The 25,371-nt window shown below is 37.0% G+C and overlaps 8 protein-coding genes and 2 long non-coding RNA genes across 11 annotated transcripts; 3 read left to right on the plus strand and 7 right to left on the minus strand.

Annotated features, from left to right (window-relative positions):
• Positions 1-263: 263 nt before the first annotated feature.
• On the minus strand, positions 264-3,621 carry LOC148171942 (uncharacterized). Of its 2 annotated transcripts, XR_015770406.1 has the most exons (3): positions 2,395-3,621; positions 2,170-2,341; positions 264-2,113 (listed from the first exon to the last, which is right to left on the minus strand). It is a non-coding gene; the product is annotated as an uncharacterized LOC148171942 (long non-coding RNA). The 2 variants fall into 2 exon arrangements; XR_015770405.1 differs by having other exon boundaries at positions 2,170-3,621.
• Positions 3,622-5,149: 1,528 nt separating this feature from the next.
• LOC148171943 (uncharacterized) lies at positions 5,150-6,269 on the plus strand. Its single transcript, XM_088041320.1, has 4 exons — positions 5,150-5,209; positions 5,652-5,729; positions 5,791-5,958; positions 6,005-6,269. The coding sequence occupies exons 2-4, from the start codon at positions 5,687-5,689 to the stop codon at positions 6,196-6,198; spliced, it is 405 nt and encodes a 134-aa protein (XP_087897446.1). The 5' UTR covers positions 5,150-5,209; positions 5,652-5,686; the 3' UTR covers positions 6,199-6,269.
• A 7-nt stretch (positions 6,270-6,276) lies between these two features.
• Positions 6,277-7,056, plus strand: LOC148171944 (uncharacterized). The gene is made up of 3 exons (XM_088041319.1): positions 6,277-6,506; positions 6,552-6,716; positions 6,768-7,056. The coding sequence occupies exons 1-3, from the start codon at positions 6,461-6,463 to the stop codon at positions 6,992-6,994; spliced, it is 438 nt and encodes a 145-aa protein (XP_087897445.1). The 5' UTR covers positions 6,277-6,460; the 3' UTR covers positions 6,995-7,056.
• Positions 7,057-9,214: 2,158 nt separating this feature from the next.
• On the minus strand, positions 9,215-13,613 carry LOC148171945 (uncharacterized). Its single transcript, XM_088041420.1, has 3 exons — positions 13,472-13,613; positions 10,084-10,245; positions 9,215-10,037 (listed from the first exon to the last, which is right to left on the minus strand). Exons 1-3 carry the CDS (start codon positions 13,521-13,523, stop codon positions 9,817-9,819), a joined length of 435 nt encoding a protein of 144 aa, XP_087897546.1. The 5' UTR covers positions 13,524-13,613; the 3' UTR covers positions 9,215-9,816.
• A 532-nt stretch (positions 13,614-14,145) lies between these two features.
• LOC148171946 (heat shock protein 27-like) lies at positions 14,146-15,092 on the minus strand. Its single transcript, XM_088041476.1, has 2 exons — positions 14,494-15,092; positions 14,146-14,440 (listed from the first exon to the last, which is right to left on the minus strand). Exon 1 carries the CDS (start codon positions 15,014-15,016, stop codon positions 14,543-14,545), a length of 474 nt encoding a protein of 157 aa, XP_087897602.1. The 5' UTR covers positions 15,017-15,092; the 3' UTR covers positions 14,146-14,440; positions 14,494-14,542.
• On the minus strand, positions 15,084-15,428 carry LOC148171947 (uncharacterized). Its single transcript, XR_015770425.1, has 2 exons — positions 15,228-15,428; positions 15,084-15,177 (listed from the first exon to the last, which is right to left on the minus strand). It is a non-coding gene; the product is annotated as an uncharacterized LOC148171947 (long non-coding RNA).
• Positions 15,368-15,898, minus strand: LOC148171948 (uncharacterized). Its single transcript, XM_088041477.1, has 3 exons — positions 15,809-15,898; positions 15,607-15,756; positions 15,368-15,560 (listed from the first exon to the last, which is right to left on the minus strand). Exons 1-3 carry the CDS (start codon positions 15,849-15,851, stop codon positions 15,406-15,408), a joined length of 348 nt encoding a protein of 115 aa, XP_087897603.1. The 5' UTR covers positions 15,852-15,898; the 3' UTR covers positions 15,368-15,405.
• Positions 15,899-16,538: 640 nt separating this feature from the next.
• Positions 16,539-17,221, minus strand: LOC148171949 (heat shock protein 67B3-like). Its single transcript, XM_088041181.1, has one exon. The coding sequence runs from the start codon at positions 17,091-17,093 to the stop codon at positions 16,596-16,598; it is 498 nt and encodes a 165-aa protein (XP_087897307.1). The 5' UTR covers positions 17,094-17,221; the 3' UTR covers positions 16,539-16,595.
• A 1,154-nt stretch (positions 17,222-18,375) lies between these two features.
• Positions 18,376-19,174, plus strand: LOC148171950 (heat shock protein 26-like). The gene has a single exon (XM_088040691.1). It carries the CDS (start codon positions 18,665-18,667, stop codon positions 19,091-19,093), a length of 429 nt encoding a protein of 142 aa, XP_087896817.1. The 5' UTR covers positions 18,376-18,664; the 3' UTR covers positions 19,094-19,174.
• Positions 19,175-23,411: 4,237 nt separating this feature from the next.
• Positions 23,412-25,256, minus strand: Mipp2 (Multiple inositol polyphosphate phosphatase 2). The gene is made up of 8 exons (XM_088040898.1): positions 24,932-25,256; positions 24,754-24,888; positions 24,533-24,708; positions 24,210-24,486; positions 24,061-24,161; positions 23,900-24,012; positions 23,659-23,850; positions 23,412-23,612 (listed from the first exon to the last, which is right to left on the minus strand). Exons 1-8 carry the CDS (start codon positions 25,089-25,091, stop codon positions 23,456-23,458), a joined length of 1,311 nt encoding a protein of 436 aa, XP_087897024.1. The 5' UTR covers positions 25,092-25,256; the 3' UTR covers positions 23,412-23,455.
• Positions 25,257-25,371: the final 115 nt, after the last annotated feature.

Below are 25,371 nucleotides of genomic sequence, written 5' to 3' on the forward strand. Positions count from 1 at the left end.
TTTGCAAGTGCTTCTATTTTAACAGTTGTAAAACTTGAAACACGTTGGCAGCACTGTTTTCTTTATAGTGTCATATTTCAGAACTGTCATGAAAAGCCTGCCATCTAAAGAGAATGTTTTTAGAATTTTTATCCTGATATTAAAAACAAAAATTTTATTTTTTTTCTCTGTGCAGTTACAATATTGTAACTTGGGGTGTCTAATGAAAAGACCAAAACTAGTAAATCCTGAAAATCGCAACTTTTTAATCCGAAAACTGTCAGATTTACAGATTTTTTGGTGAAAAAATCGCTCTTGTCTCACTGATTCGGGAATAAAAAAAAAAAAATTTCTGTGTACTTACAATTTTGTAATTTAGTGTGTCTAATAGAAAAATCAAAACTAGTCAATTCTGAAAAATTCGTCTCTTAAACCCAAAAACTGTTCAATTTACAACACTAAAAATAATAACAAAATTGCTACTTTTTTCTCGATTCTGGAATATAAATTTTTCAATTTTCTTTCTGTGCAGCTATACATATTGTAATTTGGAGTGTCTAATGGAGAGATGAAAACTAGTAAATTCTGGAAATCTCAACTTTTTAAACCTAGAACTCCCAAATTTACAGAACTAAATAGAAAGTTTTTAAAATACCCTGGTCTTAATATCAAAATTTTTCAATTTTCTACCTGTACAGTTACAATATTTTAATTTAGGGTGTCTAATGAAGAAATCAAAACTAGTAAATCCTAAAAATCTCAACTTTTTTAACCGAAAACTGTCGGATTTACAGAACTTTTGGTGAAAAAATCGCGCTTTTCTCCCTGAATCTGGAATGAAATTAATTTTTCTTTTTGAGTTTTTACAATTTTTTAATTTGGTGTGTCTGATAGACAGATCGAAACTAGTCAATCCTTAAAAATTCTTTTTTTTAAACTAAAACTGTTTAATTTACAGGACTACATTTAGTAACAAAATTGTTAGGTTCTTTTTTCCCCATTTTCGAATATAAATTTTTCGATTTTCTTTCTGTGCCGATCCAATATGCAATTGGGGGTGTCTAATGGAGAGATCGAAACTAGTAATTCCTGAAAATCTCAACTTTTTAAATCAAGAACTGTCGAATTTACAATTTTTTTGGTGAAAATTCGCGCCTTTCTCCCTGATTCTGAAATAAAAAAAAAAATTTTTCCTGAGTACTTACAATTTTGTAATTTGGTGTGTCTAATAGAAAGATCAAAACTAGTCAATTCTAGAAAATTCGTCTTTAAAACCCAAAAACTATCAAAATTGCAGGATTAAATAAAATTTAGTAACAAAATTGCTACATTCTCCCCAATGTTGGAATACAAATTTTTCAATTTTTTGCTTGTGAAGTGGTTACAACTTTGTAATTTAGTCTATCCAACATAAATCATAGAAATTAGTAATTCCTGAAAATTTAAAATCTCAAAGAAATACGAGTTAGTTTGTAATTTCAAAAAAACGTACTCTTGGAGTTGTTGACATTTCAAATGGCAAAAGTTCAATTTCTAAGTTTCAAACTCGATTAGAATTTTACGTCGTGCGAGAAAAATAAAAGAAATTTATAATTTCAACATATAGGGGTTTCAACTGGATCCTCAACAGTTCCCTTATAAAACTTAAAATAATATCAACAGAAAAAAAATTCGATTTATGCATATCGCTAAGTACACTCTAATTTAACAAAAATCTACGAAAATTTGATTTTTATGTTTTGTAAATGGATAATATGAAAAAATTAATAACGAAATTGTTTTCATTATGGAAAAAATATTGATTTAATGAAAGCAGATTAAAAATATCTACTGAAGGAAAATTCATTGGACAAACTGTACTTTAGCCTTGACTTTCAGATCACTCTGTGTCTATAACCATGTAGATAACAATTACGTCAAAGCACAAAACTTCTATTCAAAACAAATTCAAATTTCTACCCAACAAACTAGTTCTGTTTTTCTAATTTTTAGAAATTTTTATTGCAGTTATCATTGCTGCACTCTTGGCACGTAATTCCATCAACAAATTCCAAAGACATTTTCATAATCCGCTTCATAAGCGCACAGGTATTTTTAGGCATACACCCTCTAATCACCACGGTTTTGGAAGCCCCTATAAAATAATAAAATAAAACTGAATTTAATATAACTCAATTGTCAAAGGTTTACCTGTAGCCTCCACTTTGTAACAGGGTCATATCAAAATTATCAGTGCTCTGTCCGCTTAGATCTTGCGCCGCCATAAGTGTTTTAACGTTTTCAGCACAATCTTGTTTGCTTTCCTTTACCTGTCCACTCTTCAGACTTGCCAAATCAGTGACTTGACACTCGAGAGCGTAAGCTGCAAGAAAAAGATAAAATTGCTGAAGATTTAGAAGTGGGATTACAATTTACAATTACAGTGTGGGCTACAATTGCTAAGACTAAGAAATAGAAGAGATACATCTTGACGACTGATTAAACTGAACTGGAATTTTTAAAGTATTGATTTTGGTAACATTAGAAGAGTTAGATAAGAATTTGACATGACCTAGAAGAAAGTGATAATGATAAAAAATTTCATAAAATTTGTTTTTAATAGACTTGGTTGCAACCAGTCGAACTACAAGCGTGACGTAAGAAAGAGAAAGTGGTCCAGTCGTCCAGTTCCCATACACGAAGGTTGATTACTCGAGTAAAACGAGAAGTGCAGGTGGTACAAGACAAAATAGAAAGTTTTTGGGATTTTTACTCTGGTTCTGAAAACAATTTTTTTTATTTTTTTTTGTGCAGTAGCCATTTTGTAACTTGGTGTGTCTAATATAGATATCGCAACTGGCAAATTCTGAAAATTTCGGCTTTAAAACTTGATATCTGTCTAATTTACAGGACTAAATAGAAAGTTTTTCAAATTTTCACCCTAATTCTGGAAACAAATTTTTGAACTTTTCTCCTAAAGTAATAATAAGAACAAAGTTAGTAATTCCTAAAAATCTTATTTTTTAAGCTCAAAAACTATTCAATTTACGGGACTAATAAAAATGTTTTAAAATTTTTACTTTGATCCAAAATCTAAGTTTTTAGATTTTCTCTCGGAGTAGCTACAATATTGTAATTTGGTGTGTCTAGTACAGGGATTAAAACTAGTAAATCCTAAAAATCTCAACTTTTTAAACTAAAAGCTTTCGGATTTACCGTACTAAATATAAAGTTTCTAAAATTTTTATCCTGATCTTAAAATCAAAATTTATTATTTTTCTCCCTGTGCAGTTAGAATACTGTAATTTGGAGTGTTTAATGGGGAGATCAAGGCTAGTAAATTCTGAAAATCTCGTTTTCTGAACTTAAAAACTGTTCAATTTACGGGCCGACTAAGTCGAAAGTTTCTAAGATTTTCACTCCGATTCAAAATCTCAATTTTTAAATTTTTTTCTCTGGGTAACTAGAATATTGTAATTTGGTAGGTCTAGTACAGAGATTACAGCTAATAAATCCTACAAATCTCAACTTTTTAAATCAGGACCTGTCGGATTTACAGGACTATTAATAGACGGAATTAAATAAAAAGTTACTTTCACTCTTATCCAAAATCAAAATTTTAGATTTTTTTTTCTGACCATATTGGAATGTGTGTCTAATAATTTAAATTCAAATTAGTGAATTCTAAAAATCTCAGCTTTTTAAATTAATAACTATTTGATTTACAGGACTAAACAGAAAGTTTGTAGAATTTTCATCTCAATCTTGAAATCAAAATTTTTCAATTTTTTTTTCTTTGCGTTACAACACTGTTATTTGATGTGTACAAAGATTATCACTTGTAAATTTTGAAAATCTTAACTGTTTAAACCGTGAACTGTCGGATTTACAAGACTTTTGGCAAAGAAAATCCTACTTTCGCTCTGATTTTAGAACAATTTTTTTTTAGTTTAGTTACAATATTGTAATTTGGTGTGTTTAGTGCAGTGATTAAAGCTAGTAAATCCAGAAAACCTCAACTGTATAAGCCGAGAACTGTTCGATTTACAGGACTAAATAAAATGTTTTTAAAAGTTTCACTATGATCCATCCTAAAATCAAAATTTTTCAATTTTTTCTCTGCGCAAGTACAATATTGTAACTTAGAGTGTCTAATGGAAAGATCGAAACTAGTAAATCGCTTGAAAATTTCGTCTTTTTAACTCGAAAACTGTCTAATTTACGAAACTAAATAGAAAGTTTCTAAGATTTCAGATTTTCACACCTATCTAATATCTAAATTTTTAGATTTTATTCTTGGGCTGTTACAATATTGTAATTTGGTGTGTTTACTGCAATTGTTAAAACTAGTAAATTCTAAAAATTTCAACTTTTTAAACACCGAGAACTGTTGCTTTTACAGAACTTTTGGTGAAAAAATTGCTCCTTTCTCCCTGATTTTGAAATAAAAATTTTTAAAAACTTTTCAATTTTTTTCTGTGCAGTTTCAATATTGTAATTTGGGGTGTTTAATGAAGAGATCAAAACTAGTAAATACTGAAAATCTCATTTTGATAATTTACGGAATTAAATAAAAAGTTTCGAAGATTTTCACTCTTATCCAAAATCAAAATTTTTAGATTTTTTTCTGGCCAGTTACTATATTGCAATTTGGTGTGCTTAATACAAAAATTAAAACTAGTAAATCCTGAAAATCTCAACTTTTTAAACCGAAAACTATCGGATTTACAGAACTTTTGGTAAAAAAATCGCTCCTTTTTCCCTGATTCTGTAATTCTGTGTATTTACAATTTTGCAATTTGGTGTGTCTAATAGAGAAATGAAAATTATTCAATTCTGAAAAATTCGTCTCTTAAATCCAAAAACTGTAATTTTTAGGACTAAATTTAGTATCAGAATTGCTACTTTCTTTCTGATTCTGAAATACAATTTTTTCAATGTTCTTCTTGTGTAGTTACAACTTTATAATTTTATCCAACACAGACATCAAAGATCCTGAAAATTTTAACTTCGTATCTCTAATACAAGACTATAAAAAATCCGAAAAATTCTCTAGAAATCTAAACGTAAAGAATGCAACCAGTTATACATACTTTTACATTTTTGCAATAAAAAAGAATTTTGATCTATCTGTAATAAGATGCGTCACCTAATGTGTTTACTATATGAGTAGAAAAATTCGCCCGGACCGAGCAAAATTAGCACTGCCAGGACACATCGAAATGCATCAATCACTGTGTACATCCTGCTGGTAAGTCTTTGTACACTTATCTCTCTAATCTCAGTACACGACCAAACACAGTCCAATTCGATTTTCCAAACCGCGAACATGTGCTTCATATTCACTCAACTATTATTAATAGGGAGATAATTCAAGTGGTTCCGCGATAACCCTCAATTGAAATTAATAAATTTCCGGTGAAACTCCTCAAACTTTTGCACCTTCATCTCCCACCTCATTCTAAACACTTTTATATACTCAATGTTTACTCAATTTCCTATTAATATTCCTCGGCCTTCACATGATACCTCACTTAGCAATGTTTGACTGAAAATTATGAACTTATCGTGCATTAATTTTATTATCGTTGGCGATCAATCACGACAATTAATTGAATTTCCCAAAACCAAACACATTCGGAAAAAACGCACCATATGTGTTGTGTTTAGATGTAAGCCTTTAATCTAATCAGACCGTTTGGAATATCGCCGCTCATTGCCGACGAAGATGTCCAGAAACGTGCTTTTTCTACTTTTCGTCATCGAAACTTGTAAGTTCCACAAATATTATTAGACAAACAAACGTCATTCGGTCATTGTTTACTCCTCCAGGCTTTGCGTTGAAGTGCTACACTTCCAACTTCAAAGAAAAGAAGATTATTCCCGGGTACACCCTCCAGGAGTGCGACATCTATATCAACGAGATTCGCAAACTCCAGAAGAAGTCGCAGGGCAAACCGAACTTCCAGATGAGTTGCTTCACAAGTTGGATCACTAAAGGTGCGTTCTAATTGTTTATTTCTCATTTTTTTAATGGTTTTTTTAGGTGGTAACGAAGCGGTAGTCAAAGGGTGCTTCCCCAAGAACTCGTGTGATAAACTAGAGGGGATTCTAGAAGACAAAAGTGCGGGCGCCGTGCGGTGCGTGCAGTGCGACGACGACGGGTGTAATTCGACGGGGGTGGCGACTCAGATCACGTTTCTACTATTTGTGGGGTGCATCCTCCTCCACCAAGTCTAGTGAACACTTTAATAAACGTATTGAGTTGGTAGCACTGTCGCAGGGCTACCAACCGATATCAAACACCTCAGGCCGCTCGTTTTTTCTCTCCACACCCATGGTCGAACCCATTCCAATCAATCCATCTCGTTCCGCGACATCAATTAAACTTAATTGAAAAAGTTACTGAAACTCCAAGAAACAAAAATAGATTTGGAATGTCCATGAAAAATTTAACATAAAGTTAGTAGTATACAACCTCCCGTCCGCTCGGTTCGCAGTAATGAAAACCACCGTCTTCATCGGCGTTCTTCTTTGTTTCCATGGAGGTAAAAACGAAAATTAAGTGCACAAACATTGTCGAATTGTTGTAGCAACCGCCTTGTACTGTTACGTCAGTGAAATTGAACAAGATCCGATCACTGGGCTTTTAAAGAAGACAGTAAAAGAAAGGAATTGTGAGCACAGTAAAAATTTGCCACCGCTAGATATCGATTTGCCTGAAAATGGAGTGAGTTGTTTCACGCTTGTGGGAACCAGTAAGGTTAAACTGAAATTGGTTGTGTTTTTATTCAAGTGTACAATTCTAGATGCGTATAATCTTGAAACGTCAGTGAAGGGTTGCATCCCTAACGGAATATGTAAGTCTCAAGATTTGTGGAGGGTTAAAGACTCGATTGGAATCGTTGCTGCTGATACGTATTGTTATGAATGTAGCAGCGATTTTTGTAATTTTGGCACGAAGGTTGGGAGCAGTGGGTTGCTTTTATTAGCTTCGATTTGTGTTTTAAACGTTTTGTTTGTTTTGTTTGCGTAATGATACACTATTTTGGAAAATCTGTTTGTTAAGATAAGGTCACAAATAAATACTTTTGATAAGCACAATTGCGAGTTTTCGTTTGAAAGAACACTTAGCGGAAAGATCTAAAGAAAATAATCAGAAACGATTTTCTTAGAAAAACAGGGGAGAAACTAAATCAATAAAGAAATGATAAGTAAATTATTACCCCAGGTATGCAACCAATTTTACAACTCAGTGTATAGCGTGGAATTGGTTGTCTACGCATTCTTTTTTAATTTGTCTTGTATCTGAAATTGTAAACGGACGTGATCAAAAATTTGAGAATATTGGTGCATCTAATCTATGGACTAACAAACTCTGAAATTTTTAAGTTGCTTATCTAAAAAGTGTCAAAGTTATGGCATTAATTAGAAAGTTTGTTAAAAAAAACTGATCATGCAATTACTTTTTTTTAATTACGCCACTGTAAAACTGTAAAAATCGTAATCAAAGGCTTATTTTTACTTTCTTTTTTTTTGTTCAAAATTTTTAATACTTGAGTTTTATAACTCCAAAAATGTGAAATTTGTGAATCTAGGAAGTTGCTAATTTATAATTTATTTATTTAGCTATTATGATATCAGATCTATTAAGTGATATGGTACTGATAACAATTAGAAACGTAATAGTAACAGCCGCCTCCGCTGATATCAATTTATTTATTGCGGTAATATAAATTTATTGAACTAATTAAATTTTTACGTAAAATAAGCAATATTTATTAAATTATTATTATCAAATGTTTATTTGATTCTTACTCAATTTTATTATGTATTAAAGCTAATAATATAAAAACCGCAATAATTTAGAATAATTTAAAACTGGATTAAAATTTTTGCAGATATTTTAGACGTTTCTTTTGAAAGATTTTTTAATTTTTATTATTTCGAGGGGGTTTTGGGGGATTTTAGGGAGAATTCTTTAAAAAATTTCTGCTATACATACATATGTATTAATTAAAATCAATTTTGTAATGATAAAATGGTACATCTAATTTTTTAAATTTGTGGATTTTTAACATTTTGCAGATACCGTTTTTCGATTTTTTTGTAAAAATTTTATATGATATTTTTGTAAACATTTTGCAGGATTCTTAAGGGCTTTTTTGATGATTACACAAGCCAACAAATTTTGGAATGAAATCCTAATTCCGAAGTCTGCTTTGCTCTATAAGGCCCAGATTCAGAAATATTCTTAAAAAATTTTTTTTTTACTTTTTGGCGATTTTATAAAACAATGCTTAAAAAATTCTAATTTCTAGGCACATATTGAGTTTTAAAATTACTTTAATGCTAACGCAACGCAGAATACTACATTTTGGAAAACTTCTTGAGGATAAAGAGTTCTTAATTTGCTTGTAGACCAAAAAAATTAGAGGGTGGAAACCTGTAAAAGGAATTGTTCAGATTTTTTGGAAAACTCAATGAGCAACTATTAAACACAAATAATTGCCAATCTATTAGAAAATTAGCACAAAATGGGAAAGTGTATGTCACCGAAAATTTTTTTTTTGTTTCTTCACTTGAACTTTTTTCCGGGCAATCCGATGGCCGTAACCGATGAAAATATTATTTAATTTAACGAAAATTTTATCTGAGGCGCAAAATTGTCTAAATTTATACCAAAACGTCTTTAAATTTACCTGAATTATAAAAAAACTCGACAAACAACTTTTTATCAGTTTTTGCATATTTTTTATTTGTGATCTTCCATTCTGACTAGTAAAATAAATGAGAATCGCGATATTTATTAAAAAACTACAATTTTGTGGGTGTTCATATTGAATTTTTTACAAAATCTTCGAAAGTTAACAACACATGATTTTTGTCTAAAAACCACTTAATATTCTTTGTCATGTAACTTCTAAGTGGCAAGAGATAATAACTTGTTTAACACTACGTTAGAAAGCAGAGATCTCTATCTTTTTATTGACCTATTACAATATAAAATCAAAGTACTAAATTAGGAGTTCTATGCAAAAAACTGTCATAAAAATTTTCAAACCCGTTCGTTTTTCGAAATTTTCACCAGTTTTTCTCAAATATCTTAGCAAAAATTAACTTTCCCGCGGACTTTTAGAGTTCGTTAGAAAGCATATTTTAAATGATTTTCCACAGCTTCTTATTAACGCTAATAACACTGAAACTGGAAATGTAAGCTGAAAACGATTCAAAGAAGGAAAATAAATTTAATTCGACGATAAACAGTTGTATTTATTTACAAAAATAATGTTTTACACCTGTTTTACATTTTAAAGAATACAGAACTGTATTGAAGACCAAATAATATCCGAGTTTATGCAACAATTAATTCACTAGAATTGTGACAATTTCACTAATCGGTGAAAAATTGGTTGCCTAACTCCTCATATCTTTTACAAAACTATTTCTAATCTTTATTGTAGTTCTTCTCAAGGAAGTAAAAAATAGAGTTTTTTTACAAAATTTTATTGCAACAGCACTGTTGAAAATTACAAATAAATTCGTATACTCCTATTTGGTCCGGACAAACTAAATCGAAAATATCCTTACAATATCAATCTAATAAAAATGAAGCTTCTAATTTCACATCGAGTACTATATTCGGTTGGTTATTGTTTCTACTCTAATCTAGCAATAGCTAACACTTATAAAAAGCAACATTTGGAAACTCTGTAAAATACTAACATGAATATAACTCAGTTGAGTAGCTAGTTCATAGAAAAATAGTCCTTTTCGGAAACTACAGAAATTTCAAAGGCATGATACACAGCAACAAATTGTAACCTTCTGGTAACTAAAACACCCTCACACAACATCTTAAAGCAAGAAGACGAAAGCAGCCATAGCTATCCCCAGGAATGTAAAACCAGTGATCCTACTAGCAGGATTACACTTATCGCTGTCACAAGTCGAACAACTCAAATCTCTAACACCACCATCGACATTAGAAAAGAAGTTCAATGCTTTAGCGATCGCAGTACACGCTCCTCCGGTGTGCGGCATACAACCACGGGCGATATACTCCTTACCATCATTGTCTAAAAATAAATTGTAATAGCGCGTTAACACAATTGAGGGCCTCACCTTGAGCAACGAGCTTGACACATTGTTTTGGAATCCAGCTGGTCAAAGATCCGCCTCCAATATCTTCATTGCAATCCACGGAACTGTAGGTGAAACTGCTGATGCCATAAGCGCAGAGTTTGTTTTCGCTTGAATCGCATTTGTAGCAAGTTAGAGCCAATGCTGGAAAAAGAATCAATGGGTGAGTGAACTCTGGAAGAATCGAAAGCGAAACCAAGGTTGACCTCGGCTTCTTTGGTTTTCACAATTGGAGGTAATTCGCGTGGCATCGATTTGAATTAGAAGCGTTATTTCGGGACAGCGCGGGAGCCAAATAGTTAAATTTATTCTTGGTTTCTCGAAGGGGCTCTAAACTTCATGACAGTTATTTTTCTAATTTATTCGTTATGATTCAATTTCCTCCAATTTCCAGGAAGTTAGACGAAATCACAAGGAAATCAGGGGAAGTTAGACAAAATCACAAGGAAATCAGGGGAAGTTGGACGAAATCACAAGAAAATTTGAAAAGAAATTAGGGAAAGTTGGACGAAATCACAAAAAATCCGGAAAAATTAAACGAAATCACAAGCAAATCAGGGAAAGTTGGATGAAATCACAAGAAAATTTGGAAGAAATCAGGGAAAGTTAGACGAAATCCCAAGGAAATCGGGAAAATTTAACGAAATTGTAAGGAAATCAGAGGCAGTTAGACTAAATCACAAAAAAATCAGGAAAAATTAGACGAAATCACAAGGCAATTAGAGGAAGTTAGACGAAATCACAAGGAAATCAGGGGAAGTTAGACAAAATCACAAGGAAATCAGAGGAAGTTGGACGAAATCACAAGAAAATTTGAAAAGAAATTAGGGAAAGTTGGACGAAATCACAAAAAATCCGGAAAAATTAAACGAAATCACAAGCAAATCAGGGAAAGTTGGATGAAATCACAAGAAAATTTGGAAGAAATCAGGGAAAGTTAGACGAAATCCCAAGGAAATCGGGAAAATTTAACGAAATTACAAGGAAATCAGGGGAAGTTGAACGAAATCACAAGAAAATTTAGGAAGAAATCATGGAAAGTTAAACGAAATCACAAGAAAATCTGGGGAAATTACACGAAATCACAAGAAAATCTGGGGAAGTTAGACAAAATCACAAAAAAATCAGGAAAAATTAGACGAAATCACAAGGCAATTAGAGGAAGTTAGACGAAATCACAAGGAAATCAGGGAAAGTTAGACAAAATCACAAGGAAATCAGAGGAAGTTGGACGAAATCACAAGAAAATTTGAAAAGAAATTAGGGAAAGTTGGACGAAATCACAAAAAATCCGGAAAAATTAAACGAAATCACAAGCAAATCAGGGAAAGTTGGATGAAATCACAAGAAAATTTGGAAGAAATCAGGGAAAGTTAGACGAAATCCCAAGGAAATCGGGAAAATTTAACGAAATTACAAGGAAATCAGGGGCAGTTGAACGAAATCACAAGAAAATTTAGGAAGAAATCATGGAAAGTTAAACGAAATCACAAGAAAATCTGGGGAAATTACACGAAATCACAAGAAAATCTGGGGAAGTTAGACAAAATCACAAAAAAATCAGGAAAAATTAGACGAAATCACAAGGCAATTAGAGGAAGTTAGACGAAATCACAAGGAAATCAGGGAAAGTTAGACAAAATCACAAGGAAATCAGAGGAAGTTGGACGAAATCACAAGAAAATTTGAAAAGAAATTAGGGAAAGTTGGACGAAATCACAAAAAATCCGGAAAAATTAAACGAAATCACAAGCAAATCAGGGAAAGTTGGATGAAATCACAAGAAAATTTGGAAGAAATCAGGGAAAGTTAAACGAAATCACAAGAAAATCTGGGGAAATTACACGAAAACACAAGAAAATCTGGGGAAGTTAGACAAAATCACAAAAAAATCAGAGAAAGTTAGACGAAATTACAAAAATATCTGGGAAAGTTAAACGAAATCACAAAAAAATCAGGGAAAGTTAGATAGAATCACAACGACATTAGAAGAAATTGGATGAAATCACAAGAAAATCAGGGAAAGTTAGACACACAACGAGATTAGAAGAAATTGGACGAAATCACAAGGAAATCAGGTAATATTAAGAAATTACAAGAAAATCAGGGAAAGTAATACAAAATCACAAGAAAATCAGAAGAAGTTAGACAAAATCAAACGGAAATCAGGGAAAGTTAGACGAAATCACGAGAAAATCAGGGGAAGTTATACGCAATCACAAAGAAATCAGGAGTGGTTAGACTAAATCACAATAAAATCAAGAAAAATTAGTAAATTACAAGAAAATCTGGGAAAGTTAGACAAAATCACAAGGAAATCAGAGGAAATTAAACGAAGTCCCAAAAAAATCAGGGGAAGTTGGACCAAATCACAAGGAAATCAGGAGAAGTTAGACGAAATCAGAAGGAAATCATGAAAAATTGGACAGAATCACAACGACACTAGGGAAAGTTGAACTAAATTATTAGGAAATCAGAAGAAATTAGACGAAATAAATCACATTAAAAATCAGGGGAAATTAGACAAGCAAAAAAGGGGAAGTTAGACAAAATCACAAGAAAATCAGGAGAAGTTAAATAAATATACAAGGAAATTTGCGAGAAAGTGAGTTTATGCCATTTTTAAGAAGTGTTAACCCCGGGCCAAAAATTATGTAAATTATTTCAGCGCGAATTACCCGCAAACTTTTCACATTTGATAAATTGACATAACGAAACCATTTCAGGATGTGAGTCAATCAACCACGCAAATGAGTTTCAAAGGCTGACTCAGCTCAAACATTTTGATTAATTTAATGAAGATAATATTCACGGTTTTCGATAAAGAGTTTCATGGTCGTGCTGAAATTCCCTAGGCTCTTTAATTAATTACTTTGGCGTGAAGCAAGGAAAAATTCAAAAGCAGAAAGTGCTGATAAGACGCCCATTTAATTAATTTTATCAAACAAGCATTTTACGGAAGACAAACAAAACGTTGGATAAATATTTGTCGGCGCGAAAATTGATCAGAAAGTGATTCTTTCGTTTATGACGAGCATAATTTCAGGTCAAACCTGCAGACTATAAATATTCCCACAATATTAAAATGATTTAAGACGCGTTAATGACGGTGATAAAGACGTGATTTGGATTTATTCGGAAAGACGTCGTAAAAGAGTCAGCTCATCCACAGATGGACAATTTTATAGCCTGTTGATGACTGTTGGAACCTCTGAAAAAATTAATTAGAAGCCCCCGCACTTTAATTAGCTTTAGCTTATCTCCCCCATCTCAATTAACATAATATTTTTCCCTCGTGAGATCATCAACAAACTTACCATCACCTTGAATCCCCGGCAAATTCCACAAAGAAAAAACCTCGAAATCTTACCTGAGCTGATGGCCAAAAGGAAAAGAACACCTTGCACGATTTTCGCTGCCATTCTTGGTATTTGCACTGAACAACGCCCGTTTATCGATTCAACACCAACAGAGCAACGCTTCTTTCTGCAACTGCAAGCAGGACGGTAATAAAGTGGACTCCGAGCCGCCGAAATAAAGAAGGGGTCTGGCGAATGAACACGAACGAAAGTGGGGTGAATAGATAAAACTAAGAGAAGTGACCTGAAAGGGGGTGCAGATCGAAGAAGGGAGTGGAGGGCCAGACAAAGGGCCGCCGAACCAAAACAGGGTCACTGTGAGGAATTCCGTTGCGAAACTGCCCCGAATACTAGAGATAATTCTGTTCTTTTGGTTCTTTTGAAGACGGCGTCACTGCTGGATTGTGATAACAGTGATAACGCAGATCTTTGTTTCCCGGGGATGTGTCAAGGGCGAATTTTATTATGACTACTGGAATCAATAACACAGCATCCCCTAGAAACGTTTTACGATGGAATTTTTCCAAGCAATTTACAATGGTCGTACAAATTACTTTTCCAATTAGCAGGAATCATTTTTGTGGACATAAAAAGTTACAGATTTCGTCGGTAATGAGTCAGTACAGGTTAACAATGAATCAGATCTATTAAAATTTGTATAATCAATAGGTTTTACGACCTCATTTTTACTTTCGTGTTCAACACTTGCTACACTAAAATTGAAGCAATTACCGGAAAGTTCATTCTGTAACCTACTTCTTTCTGTTTTGTTTGATAATTGCAGGCGTAAGAGTGTGAGGAACAATATTTGTTAAAGTTATCGCGCGGATAATAACGAAGCAAAGAAATTGGGCAAATATTTGAGAAACGAAAAATCTATTTTAGTGGATTAGAATTAGAAATAGTGAGAGTTAGGCAACACATTATACACCCTATTTCTTTATTTTTCGTATTATGACAACTCCAAGAAAACTCAAGACCTGAGAGTGACTTTTTATTGATACTTTCTCCACAAATCGCTTATTGTACATACCACCCACTGATACTTCTTTAATTAACAATAAAGTACCAATTGTCTGTCTTTAATTCGACGATTCCCCCGTCTGAATCACCGGTATCACTGTCACTCCCGCCTCTTCACCACCAGCAATCCTCGGCGCTGTTACATTAAGAATCCCATCCGAAGACAACCTCGACTCCACTCGACCCAAATCAAACTCTTTTCCCACATTATACTTCCGAACGAACTGTTTTGCAATCCTCCCATGCTCGTCTTCTCGTTCCTCAAACTTCCCTTCAACCACGATGGTGGTGTCCACCACCCTAACACTGATTTCCTCCGGTTTGAAGTCCTTCACCTCCAAAGACGCGCGAAATTCGTTCGACGAAACTGTTGGAGAACTCACAGGGCATCTTAAATATCGCGAAATTAGCTGTTGGAGCTCTGGAGGAAGCAATGAGTACATGTCCTCCAGGTACAGGCGGAGGGCTAATTGGTGATCACGCATCTGCGAGTTGCAGTGGGGGAAAGGACGACCGAAGAAGTTGATGGGCATTTTGGTAAGACTGAGGTGGAGATGGTCGTGGCTTGGTTTTATAGGTGTGAGAGGATTCGAGAATTTTCGATAAGAAATGTTGTGGTGAAATGTTACAATGGGCGTTGGAGGATTTGCGACTCATCGAGACGTAAAGTTATGCCACCAATTATGCAGAAATCCTAAATTGCGCCTCAATTTTTTACTATGAATTTCATATTACATTACACACCCCTTTAGATGATACTAGTAATTCTAAGTTTGTGGAATGAAACTCTACAGAACCGGAAGCCTTCGAGCAGCCATCTTTCTTATCTTCAAACTTAGAAATGTTTCTTCTGCTGTTGTTATTCATAACTCTGAGGACCGAAATGACGGCAAAAGACAAGTTTATTTAACAGTTTTAATAATCACACGTTACAATTGTCATCGGGACATGTAAAACAATCAATCTTTTCTATTTCTGGGCCTTTGGTAACTTTCCGAAGAACACCAATGACAGAATCGCAAGTGGTGTTAACGTTAGGTGCACAAGCTCGAGTGACGTCCTCTGAGTCATCCTTACCTGTGCTCAGAATCAGAATCTGAAGAACAATAAAGCACACACTCACCTCTGGTAACAATTTTAATGCACTGAAATGGCATTAATCCAACGGGGCCTTCGTTACAGTTTACAGAAGGAAGACTGCCGTTGGTGATGTTGCTAGAACCGCAGAGGTGGTGATTATTGGACGTGCATTTGTAGCAGTTTAGAGCCAGTGCTGTTGAGTTAGAAACGAGATTCTGCTAGTTTGTTTTGAAGTTCGAGCTTACCTATGCTGATTGTAAATGCCAAAACTAGGAGTTTTGCTGGCATTGTTAAGAGTTGTGGTGGTTCTTTAGCTTACCAAACAACTGATGACGCTAATATAATTAAATTCTTATCAGTAGCGACCTGCGTGACCTTAGAAGGAATGATAATAATTTCCCAGGAAGATAAAAATGAAAATAACAGAATTTGTTTTCAAATAAGGGCATCAAACTGAAAACTTAGATTTTTTGAAAAATTTGACGAAAGAAATGGAATCAGCAGCACCGTTACTTGTTGATCTGAAGACTTTCATTTTGAAATTTAGTATAAAATTTCTTGAAAACCGACTTTTCCATCAATTTGAACTTCAGGAACAAAAATCTGTTAAAGATTTTTGATGCGTTCCTTTGTTAATTTTTAATTATTTTTTTTTAATTTTTATATGGCTGCAATTTCTCTTTGTCAATTTAGATCTCAGGAGAAAGAATCTAATTTTTAATTTGAGATTTGAACGTCGGTTGTTGTTTAATTAATATTTATTTAAACATTAAACCTGAAGTTAGGCATGCCGTATGTCTTAACTTGGTTGGCCCTTTTAACATTTCACTCGACGCGGGAAATAAAAATGTTTGAAATTTTTACAGAATGAGAATGTGAGGAAGAAGGGAATTAAAAGTTGTCAACAAGGAAGATAAAAACTGCATTTTACATTTAAATAATAAATATTTATTATTGTTTACCTATATACCCGTATTTAACATACATAACTAATAGTAATAGTAATATTTGATTACATAAAATTAACAATATTCACTGCTGTTCTTCGCTAGCTGCTTGTCCCGTCTGGATGACCGGGATGACGGTGGCTCCTTCCTCATCTCCACTCGTAATCTTCGGCGCCGTCACACTAAGAACGCCATCCGAAGACAACCTCGACTCCACTCGACTCAAATCAAACTCTCTCCCCACATTAAACTTTCTAACAAACTGCCTAGAAATCGTCCCGTGTTCATCCTCTCGTTCTTCGTGTTTTCCTTCAATCACGACGGTGTTCTCCACCACCCTCACACTGATTTCCTCCGGTTTGAACCCTTTCACATCCACAGTCGCTCGAAATTTATTTCTGTCCGATGAAACGTTCGACGGAGATCTCATGGGACATTCCCCTCCTGCGTATCTTGAAACTAGTTGTTGGAGCTCTGGAGGAACCATTGAGTAGAGGTCTTCCAGGTACAAACCCCAAGCCATTTGGTGGTCCCGCATCTGGGAGTCGGAGCAGCGAGGACGAGCGAAGAAGTTGATAGGCATGTTGGTAGCGTTGTGATGACACTGAGGTGAGATGGATCGTAGTGGGATTATATAGGTATGAAGGTGTTCGAGAAGTTTCGATAAAAAATGGCGTGGTGTAATCGAACAGGGCGACTCATGCAAAGATCTGGAAGATTCTGGAAGAGTGACGACGTGAGTTTTATTGTTGCGCAATAATCAGAAAAGCGTCTGTAAAGTCTAAGTAACGTGGGCTTTCTTTTGGGGTAAAAGAGACCCAAGAGGACCACATCCATGGACGAATGCGAATTGTCCGAAAAGCCGTAGAGGCGGCAGGAATGATCGTGCAGATTTCCTTCCTGCGCTTATAGTTGCAGAAACGCAGGAGTGTTTAACTGGTTGTCTAAACAAACTAAGTAATTGGCAATGACTTTCTATCAACCAGTCAGTGATTGTCGAAGAGCCCCAAAAGCACCGTCGAATTCCTCAGAAACTTCTTCATTATCATTAATCATTTCATTATCGAGAAATTATTGACCGCGCGGTCACGCCGAGTCCCCTCTCTACGCTCCCACTTCTAGAAATTTCTAGTCGCAACTCGCTTGTCATCCACGACGTTTCGAACCTGTCAAGTCTCTAGGAATTCGGGAATTCGGGATGTCCCTCCTCCTTTTCAAAGACTCATTCCCACATTCTTCCTTCCCTTCGGATTTCTTCTCTTCGCCTCGACAAACTGAAGACTTCTTCGAGTTGAATTTGAACGCGAAAGACTTTAAACGTGAGGACCTCAAGATCAAACTCACTGAAGATGGTGTCGTGATTGTTGAAGGAAAGCATGAAGACAAGAAGGACCGCGATGGCACCATCTCGCGGCAGTTTGTGAAGAAGTGTGCTATTCCTGATGGTTTCGATGTGGAGAAAATTGAGGGTAAACTTTACAGGGATGGGATTTTAACAATTAGGGTGCCGAGGGTGAAGAACAGGGATAGGAATAATAATCCGATTTGTAACATTCCAGTGACCAAAGTGAAAGGGGATGGGGGTGTAGTTAGATCCAAGTTGTAAAATTGCATGGGGGTGGGTTTGGCGAATTCTGGGGTGGTTGACTGAATATTTGTGATAATAAACGTTTTTACCATACAATTGTGTTTTTATTTATCGTCCTGTTTACGTGTTTTGGTCGGAATTGATAAGAAGTCTTATCAGCATTTAAATTGACTTGTTTAAAGGTGAGAAATAAAAATAGACTTGCATTCAATTCAGTGGTTTCAATGTGAACATTCACCAAAATCAAAATTTTAAATTTGTTTGGAAGAAAACGGGACTTTAAAAAATTAATACAAATAAATTTTGAAAATTGCTTACTGATCCAAAACTCAGTTTTATTGTGTTTTTTTGTAATTAAATTTTCGTAGATATGCAACCAGTAAAACATTATATAAATGATTTTTTCCCCCTCACAATCTCTTGCAAATTTTGTAAATAATTTCTAGAAATCTCCAGAGGTAGAATCTCCGCGGCTTCTAGAACTCTCCCGAACTCCTCTCCGTCGTATAAATACAGCTCGAAGCGCGCTCTCGCCAGTTCGATCCAAGCGCCGCTCGCATCGAAGAATGTTCTACCCAGTGCTATCTCACGATTTCCGCCACATCCTCCGCCTGTGGAGACCGTGGCGCGCCATCATCGCTCACCACGACATCGACGCCTCTGTCCGTTTCGGCAAGAATAAATTCCAAGCGGATCTCGACGTGCAAGAGTTCAAACCGGAGAACATCACCATTAAAGTAACAGATGATAACATCGTCACCGTTGAGGGAAAGCACAAAGAGAAGCAAGAAGGTGATGGCTACATCTCCAGGAGTTTTGTGAGGAGATTTGTGCTGCCGCAAGGGCACGATATGAGTAAAGTTGAGTCGAAACTGTCTTCTGATGGGATTTTGACGATTTCTGCGCCGAGGGTTGTGGAGGAGGAGAAAGGGAGAGAAGTGCCGATTTTGAAGACTGGGAAGCCGTACGGGGGCGAAGAAGGGGAGAAGAAGTAAACGAAGAAGAGACTGAGGCTGTTTTGTACATAGTTGCTTTTATTTATGTAATGAAAAGGGAAAAATAAAGTTTTTTCATTTAGATGGTGTTTCTTTGCGACAGGTTGTGCAATGTTGGCCCACGTGAGTTTGGCTTAAAATAGTTCGCTCACGTGGGGCCCTCTAAATCGGGAATTTACCACCACCCCTTTGCGGGGGTGTGGATGAAGTGAATCGGATTGGGTGCTTCTTTTTTTGTTATGATTTCGAACCATAGAAATGAGTTGTTTATTTATAAAAGATTGTGGCTCAAGGCTCGCCCTTTTGCTCCAGAAGTAAGTGCCCTTTCTCTTTAAAAGTTAAGTTCTTCATTTAGTCTTCAAGATTTTTGACCTCCAGAAGGTCCAACTTAACTTTTAGCTTTCAAGACTTTGAATTTTTTATTTTGTGATCGAATTAGGTGTCTTTGTCATGTCAGTCAGTCCGTCTTGCCTTTTCCCTGACCCCAACATCTAAATCACCCCCTACATCGCCACCCTTATGTAGCGAGGGTGAATAGACCCTCCAGTCCCCTCCAGTTAAAGATATCTTTCGATAATCTCTAAAAAGTCAATAATTTCTTATCGAAACGAAGTTGTCTTCGCCTAACAATAAGCACAATTAATTTCGACTTATTAGCTCCGGAAGATAATGAGAATTTAACGGCTTTGTAAACACGCTATTGGAAACAAACATTAACATTTCTTCATTTCTACGGCAATGGACTTGGATGAACATTCATTGGTGACCACTCTAAAAGGCGAAATTAGTCTGCTGCACTCTGCAATTATTGGAGAAAGGTACGACCACCACTGTTAATGTTATTCTCTTTCTTTCCATGATTTTTTCAGGTTGTTTCTCGTGGAGGTCCAACTATAGCACCCCGAAGACGTGAATCTTTTAAACATGAATAATGAGACTCCTTTGATGGCGGCTGTGAAACTCCCATTTGAAGACACTGCCATCCATCTAGTCCGGAAGCTGATCGCAGCTGGAGGTGACCCCAACATCCCTGACAACAAAGGCGACACTCCTCTTCACGTGGCCACCACTAAGAAACTCGTGGAGTTGCTTCTGTCCTACAAAAGTGATGTCCACGCGAAGAATTACTTGGGAGAAACGCCTTTGCACCTCGCAAGAAGTTCGGAAATCGCGAGGATTTTAATTGAGTATGGTGCTGATACCAACGCCAGCGACACCAGTGGGAACTCGCCTCTTCACAAGCACGTTGGAGATGTTGAAACTTGCAAGATTCTTGTCCACCACGGAGCTCGAATCAACGCTCTCAATATTAATAATAGAACGCCTCTGCACGAAGCGCTGGTCAACAACAACCAAGAAACCGCACTCTTTCTCCTCGACAGCGGCGCCGAAGATGTCAGCGAAGTGTCAGCGCTTTACCTCGCTTACGTCCATCGGTGCACGAGAAGAATCAAAGATTTGTTGTGGGAGAGGACCAAACCGGCGCACTTGGTTTTCGTTATTAATTTTGACGCCTTGAAGAGGGACGAGGTGCTGAAAATCTGGTCAAAACACACGGGCGAACTTATGGAGTTTCTCTTTGAGCTGGTGGAACTGTTGGAAAACTGTCCGCTTGTGTGGTGGATACCTTCCGCAAAATTAGTCGCAGATTTTTTCTATGGAAAAATAGCAGAGCTTTCACCGAGAGACTGCAGGTTTTTCATGTGGCGCTTCTCCAAGTACCTCGGGCATTCCGTACTAAATTTCATCCTGCGTACGACGGACTACGCGCGTGTGTCTTCCAAAGACCTGGAGGAACTCATCAACGTGTTACTTCTCCACGGTGAAATCCTCAATTACTCCGATCTGGAGGTCATCTTCCTCCAGAAAGGCGATTGTGCGTTGTTGCATAAACTTTTGAAGAGAGTCACCGCTGAGAAGAGTAGGAAGCGAAAAGACTTACCACTCTTTTTACGGTTTTTATGTGATGTTACCATCGATGGTACAATTTTAGTGAACAGAAAAGTGTGTTCGAACGTAGACGTGGTGGACCTTTATAACATTCATTTAATGGCGCGGTACGCAACATTACCCCGCAAACTTGCACGACAATTTCAACAGAGTTACAATGACATTGTGAGGTTTAAGCTTCCGGAGTTGCGTTCCAAGGGGATGGAAGCGGCGATTGACCGACTGGAGAAGACGAGCGGAGTACCTAGTTTGCTGGAGTTGGCGAGGAATAACACAAGAAAAGTCCTGTCGAAGAAGCTTGGATTAAAAAGTACTCGTGACTTGACAGTAGTGCTGGAAAACTCTAATCTTCCGAAGATTGTCATTTCTATCCTCCTGATGGAGTTTCCTTTGTATGAAGCACAAGACGCCGACTTTACGGCTTATAAAAAGACTGTTCAATTGCTATAAGTTGTAAAAAGTTCAATAAAAAGTTAATAAACAGTTAATAAAAGGTAAAAACTTCACAACAAGTAAATATGGCGTGTATACGGACGATATAACGGCGTCTTCACATTCCTGTGCAGCGGTATTTCCATGATTATTAGCGAAACGATCAACGGAGGGACCCCCACATTTGTCAACACCCTGTATAAATCAAACACTTTGTTCACTCTGTATTTGCGTGCCAACACTGGTCGGGCCACATTTCTGCTCATTTCTAGCAGTGTTGGAACTCCACAGGTCCTTTCAATCTCTTTCATGGTTTTTTCCATGGTGTCTGAACTTAGTTCTGGTCGTTCGAATCTGACGATGTTATGGTAAGTGTCCAAAAAGTGGCGGTGGAGTTTTGGGGGCAACGTACAATACCGAGCGAAATTGTGGGTGTTAAAAAAACTAATCGTATCAATGGTCGAGATGGGTTTCCAACTCGAGAGATCCATGGTAACATCCCATATCGCCCTCAAGAATAATGGTAATTGGTGGAGGCGCCGGGTTCGAGGAGTCGCAGGGAGTTTAGACAGTTCGTGCAACAACGCGCAATCGCCAAACTGCAAGTAGATGACTTCTAGGTCTGAGTAGTCGAGGACTTCCCCGTGACCAAGCAGTATGTGCACTGTTTCTTCCACCACGCTCAAACTATCGTGATTGTACTCGTGAGTCTTGAGAAAGAAGTTCAAAAGAGTCCTTCCAAAGTACTCCGAGAACTTCTTCAAAACTCTTGAAACCTGATCTCCAACTAACTCAATCTGGCTCAAGAAGTATCGCCCTACTAACCGACCACACGTCACCATCTTCAAGTCTTTGGAGCTCTTCATCAGAGCGATGAGATCGAGAATGAACGCCACAAGAGTCTGTTGGTCTCGTTTAACAGATGACCACTCTTGGAAGACCTGAGGGATCGTACTATTATCGTAGCTCGCAGGGAAGAGTAAATAAACCGGCGCCGCTCGCCTCCACAGTTGCTTCTTTATAAAGGCGCTAGCATGGCACCTGTAGGCCATCTGCAGCGGTGTTATTCTCTGTGTGTTGTTATTTTCAGCATTGACGTTGGCGTCGTTCGCTATGAACAACTCCACGGTTTTCTCCTCGTTGTGGAAGACAGCTTCGTGCAGCGGCGTGAATCCGTGAATGTTCCTAGCGTTGAGTGAAGCCCCATTTTCGAGGAGAAACGCACAGATTCGGGTGTTCTTCACCTGGCGATGAAGAGGAACATTATCACTGTTATCCCGTTCGTAGATCCTCGCCCCTTTCTCTACTAATCTCACGACGGCATTGAAAGTCTTCGCCACGTGTAAAGGCGTCTCCCCTAAGAAGTTCTTCGCGTTAACATTACATTTAAGATGTTGAAGAAGTGCAGAAACAATGCCATCGTCACTTTTTGATGCTTCGTGCAAAGGAGAGTCTCCATGGTAGTCTGGAATATTCACATCTGCGTGGACTGCCACCAATCGCTCCACGAACTGAAGGCCGAGCTCTTTGTTTCGTATTTTAACAGCTGCAAGAACCGGTGTCTCAAAGTTTAGGTTGCGGGCGTTAACATCCACGCTAAAGTCTTCAAGTTGAGTCTCTAGGAGGTGGAGTCTGGAAGTGAGGGATTGGAAGAGAATGGAGGAATCAAAAGTTACCTTTCTTCGAGGATGGCGCGGTGAAGAGGACTGTCTTTATAATTCAGGGTCTGCGTAAAGTTCTTCAGGTAAGTTAACTCTTCTTCAAAATAATTGGGGAAGACTGTATAAGAAGACATTGTAAAATCGGGTAAAACTGACTGTGGCACTAGACCACTACGATGTCACGTGACTTTTTTCCACCAATCGTGGCGAGTTTTGTTAAGTTTTCTCCAATAGAATGTTTGATTTCGGGTCACGTGGGATTATAAAAACGGCGGTTAATTCAAAAAATTTATTCGACAAAATTTGATCAGTTATAAAATTAGTTCGGGTTGTCACACATTTCGTTAAAATCACATTGGGTAGCTTCATAGTAGTCCACAAACTTTTGGAGTTCGCATAAATCCTTATCGGGACAAGCAGGGACTCTTACAACGTCCTCTTGGTGTAAAGTCAGCACGTTTTCTTCTCCTTGACAGCTGTAAAATTGTGTTAACTCCAAGTAAGCACTATTGGGGTACCTACTCAAATAGTACAAACACGAGGTTTGTCCCGAAAGGATCGATCCTGCTCACGCGCCAATTCCTCTCAGATTTCGCCTCAAAGTCGCTAGCAGCAAGAGGGGTTTGTTCCCTGTAGAGTCCCATATGGGCTAACATCTTTAACAAGGTCCCGGAATGTGTAAAGTATACCGTTGACTTAGGGTAAGTTTGATTGCTGCGAAAGAATGAGGATAAACGTGTGGGATAAAACTCTTTGGGCTTACTTCTGGAAAAATTCCACCACGTCATTGAAGGCGGGGCACGCTTGTTTGTAGGTCAGTTCGTGGCCGTACCCATCCACCCAGTAGTACTTGAGATCTTCTCCGAATTCCATCACCTAAGCAAACACAATTAAATCATTAGATTACGCGAGAGACAAAATTACTTTGAGATCTTCAGTGGTGAAGGCCGAGCACCAAGGTGACCGCTTACGTTTGTTCCATGCGGTTTCATAAGCGCACGTCATGTACATCGCATGGACATCACCTACAAAAAAGAGATAATTACAGGAAACCGGAAATTAAAAAAACGTACTCAAATTGAGCTGGTTACTAAATCCCAATCTTTTGTTAACAGCCTCTATGGTTTTCGCCACTTCTGGCCCATCGTGGAATGTTTTCATCTCGGTGACGGTCTCAGGGTTCTTCTTCACTTCTTTCGCCCATTTGGTACATAATTTATAGAATCGTAAGATTGGGTCTCTTTTCAAAGGCTCTGGAAAGTTAATGTCTCTAACAACATTTCTTCCAAAGAGTCCAGAGGCGAAAGCTTCCGCGCTTTTCTTCGTTCTTTGAGTGGCGGTGAATTTAAACTACAACACACCACGTAAAATAAGTTTATTTCCCTCAAATACTCACTTTAAAAGCAGTGTCACTGTAAATACTAGCTAAAACTTTTGGAAATCTCCTTTGAAGCCTCTCAGCCAGCGCCAACATCTCCTCCTCCCCTTCATGAGTGAGCTTCTTCTCATCTTTCTCCTTCAACTTCGCCGACCACGAACGAAACAAATCAAGATCCGCATTGCCAATTTGGTCTGAAATGCACCCTTAGAAGAGCACAACCCTTAAATTTTTCAAACCTGTTCCTTCAGGGAGGTTTTCAAGGATCAAATCCCGGACTTCAACAAGCCGTGTCTTCATCCTCTGGATCAGTGTCGCGCTTGGATTCCTAGTCCCATGTCTTACTAGAGCCCACAGTTTGGTAGCCTCACAACCTAAACTCAAGTTACCACTTTTGTAAGAAAATCGGGACCTTACCAGGATATGTAATTTCCGTTGCGTTGTAATTAGCTACCACTCTGTAGGGAGTCTTCGTGGCCAAGTGATGTTCGAATTCTTTGGGGCTGTTTGAACATTTCTCCCCTGTCACTAGAAGTAAAATCGCGAAAAAACTTAGAAAGATACCAGTTAGTCCCATGACTATGATTGTCGCCGCTATCTTGTGACTACTAGCACGGTAAACTCTTTTAAATACATGCTTTACTGTAATTTAGGTAACAGTACCGTTAATATAACCTAGAAAAAGTGACAGGAGATGTCAAGATGACAGATGGGTTCGGATTCTAGCAGAGTTGAGAGTCACAAGTCTAGTACAAATCGGATGCGACTAGGGTACAGTAGGTGGTAGAGCTAATGAAAAGTACACACAGCGACAACTTTAATGAACTTAAAATTATTTATTTGTTTTAAAGAAGAGA

The sequence above is a fragment of the Gnatocerus cornutus genome, chromosome 7 (genome assembly GCF_029298725.1).
Source record: "Gnatocerus cornutus isolate USDA-ARS CGAHR chromosome 7, icGnaCorn1.1, whole genome shotgun sequence".
Taxonomy (NCBI): Eukaryota; Metazoa; Arthropoda; class Insecta; order Coleoptera; family Tenebrionidae; genus Gnatocerus; species Gnatocerus cornutus.

Excerpts from the sequence above, each read along its gene's own strand:
- LOC148171949 (XM_088041181.1), bottom strand. The coding sequence starts at position 17,093 with ATGCCTATCAACTTCTTCGCTCGTCCTCGCTGCTCCGACTCCCAGATG.
- LOC148171944 (XM_088041319.1), top strand. The coding sequence starts at position 6,461 with ATGAAAACCACCGTCTTCATCGGCGTTCTTCTTTGTTTCCATGGAG. Across the intron at positions 6,507-6,551 it reads TCTTCTTTGTTTCCATGGAG|CAACCGCCTTGTACTGTTAC; the intron begins GTAAAAACGAAA and ends GAATTGTTGTAG. Across the intron at positions 6,717-6,767 it reads TTTCACGCTTGTGGGAACCA|ATGCGTATAATCTTGAAACG; the intron begins GTAAGGTTAAAC and ends GTACAATTCTAG.
- Mipp2 (XM_088040898.1), bottom strand. The coding sequence starts at position 25,091 with ATGGGACTAACTGGTATCTTTCTAAGTTTTTTCGCGATTTTACTTCTA. Across the intron at positions 24,709-24,753 it reads AAACCTCCCTGAAGGAACAG|ACCAAATTGGCAATGCGGAT; the intron begins GTTTGAAAAATT and ends GGTGCATTTCAG. Across the intron at positions 24,487-24,532 it reads ACAGTGACACTGCTTTTAAA|TTTAAATTCACCGCCACTCA; the intron begins GTGAGTATTTGA and ends GGTGTGTTGTAG.
- LOC148171948 (XM_088041477.1), bottom strand. The coding sequence starts at position 15,851 with ATGCCAGCAAAACTCCTAGTTTTGGCATTTACAATCAGCATAG. Across the intron at positions 15,757-15,808 it reads GGCATTTACAATCAGCATAG|CACTGGCTCTAAACTGCTAC; the intron begins GTAAGCTCGAAC and ends CTAACTCAACAG. Across the intron at positions 15,561-15,606 it reads CATTAAAATTGTTACCAGAG|GTAAGGATGACTCAGAGGAC; the intron begins GTGAGTGTGTGC and ends TTCTGAGCACAG.
- LOC148171946 (XM_088041476.1), bottom strand. The coding sequence starts at position 15,016 with ATGCCCATCAACTTCTTCGGTCGTCCTTTCCCCCACTGCAACTCGCAG.
- LOC148171943 (XM_088041320.1), top strand. The coding sequence starts at position 5,687 with ATGTCCAGAAACGTGCTTTTTCTACTTTTCGTCATCGAAACTT. Across the intron at positions 5,730-5,790 it reads ACTTTTCGTCATCGAAACTT|GCTTTGCGTTGAAGTGCTAC; the intron begins GTAAGTTCCACA and ends TTACTCCTCCAG. Across the intron at positions 5,959-6,004 it reads CACAAGTTGGATCACTAAAG|GTGGTAACGAAGCGGTAGTC; the intron begins GTGCGTTCTAAT and ends TGGTTTTTTTAG.
- LOC148171945 (XM_088041420.1), bottom strand. The coding sequence starts at position 13,523 with ATGGCAGCGAAAATCGTGCAAGGTGTTCTTTTCCTTTTGGCCATCAGC. Across the intron at positions 10,246-13,471 it reads CCTTTTGGCCATCAGCTCAG|CATTGGCTCTAACTTGCTAC; the intron begins GTAAGATTTCGA and ends TTCTTTTTCCAG. Across the intron at positions 10,038-10,083 it reads TGTCAAGCTCGTTGCTCAAG|ACAATGATGGTAAGGAGTAT; the intron begins GTGAGGCCCTCA and ends ATTTATTTTTAG.
- LOC148171950 (XM_088040691.1), top strand. The coding sequence starts at position 18,665 with ATGTTCTACCCAGTGCTATCTCACGATTTCCGCCACATCCTCCGCCTG.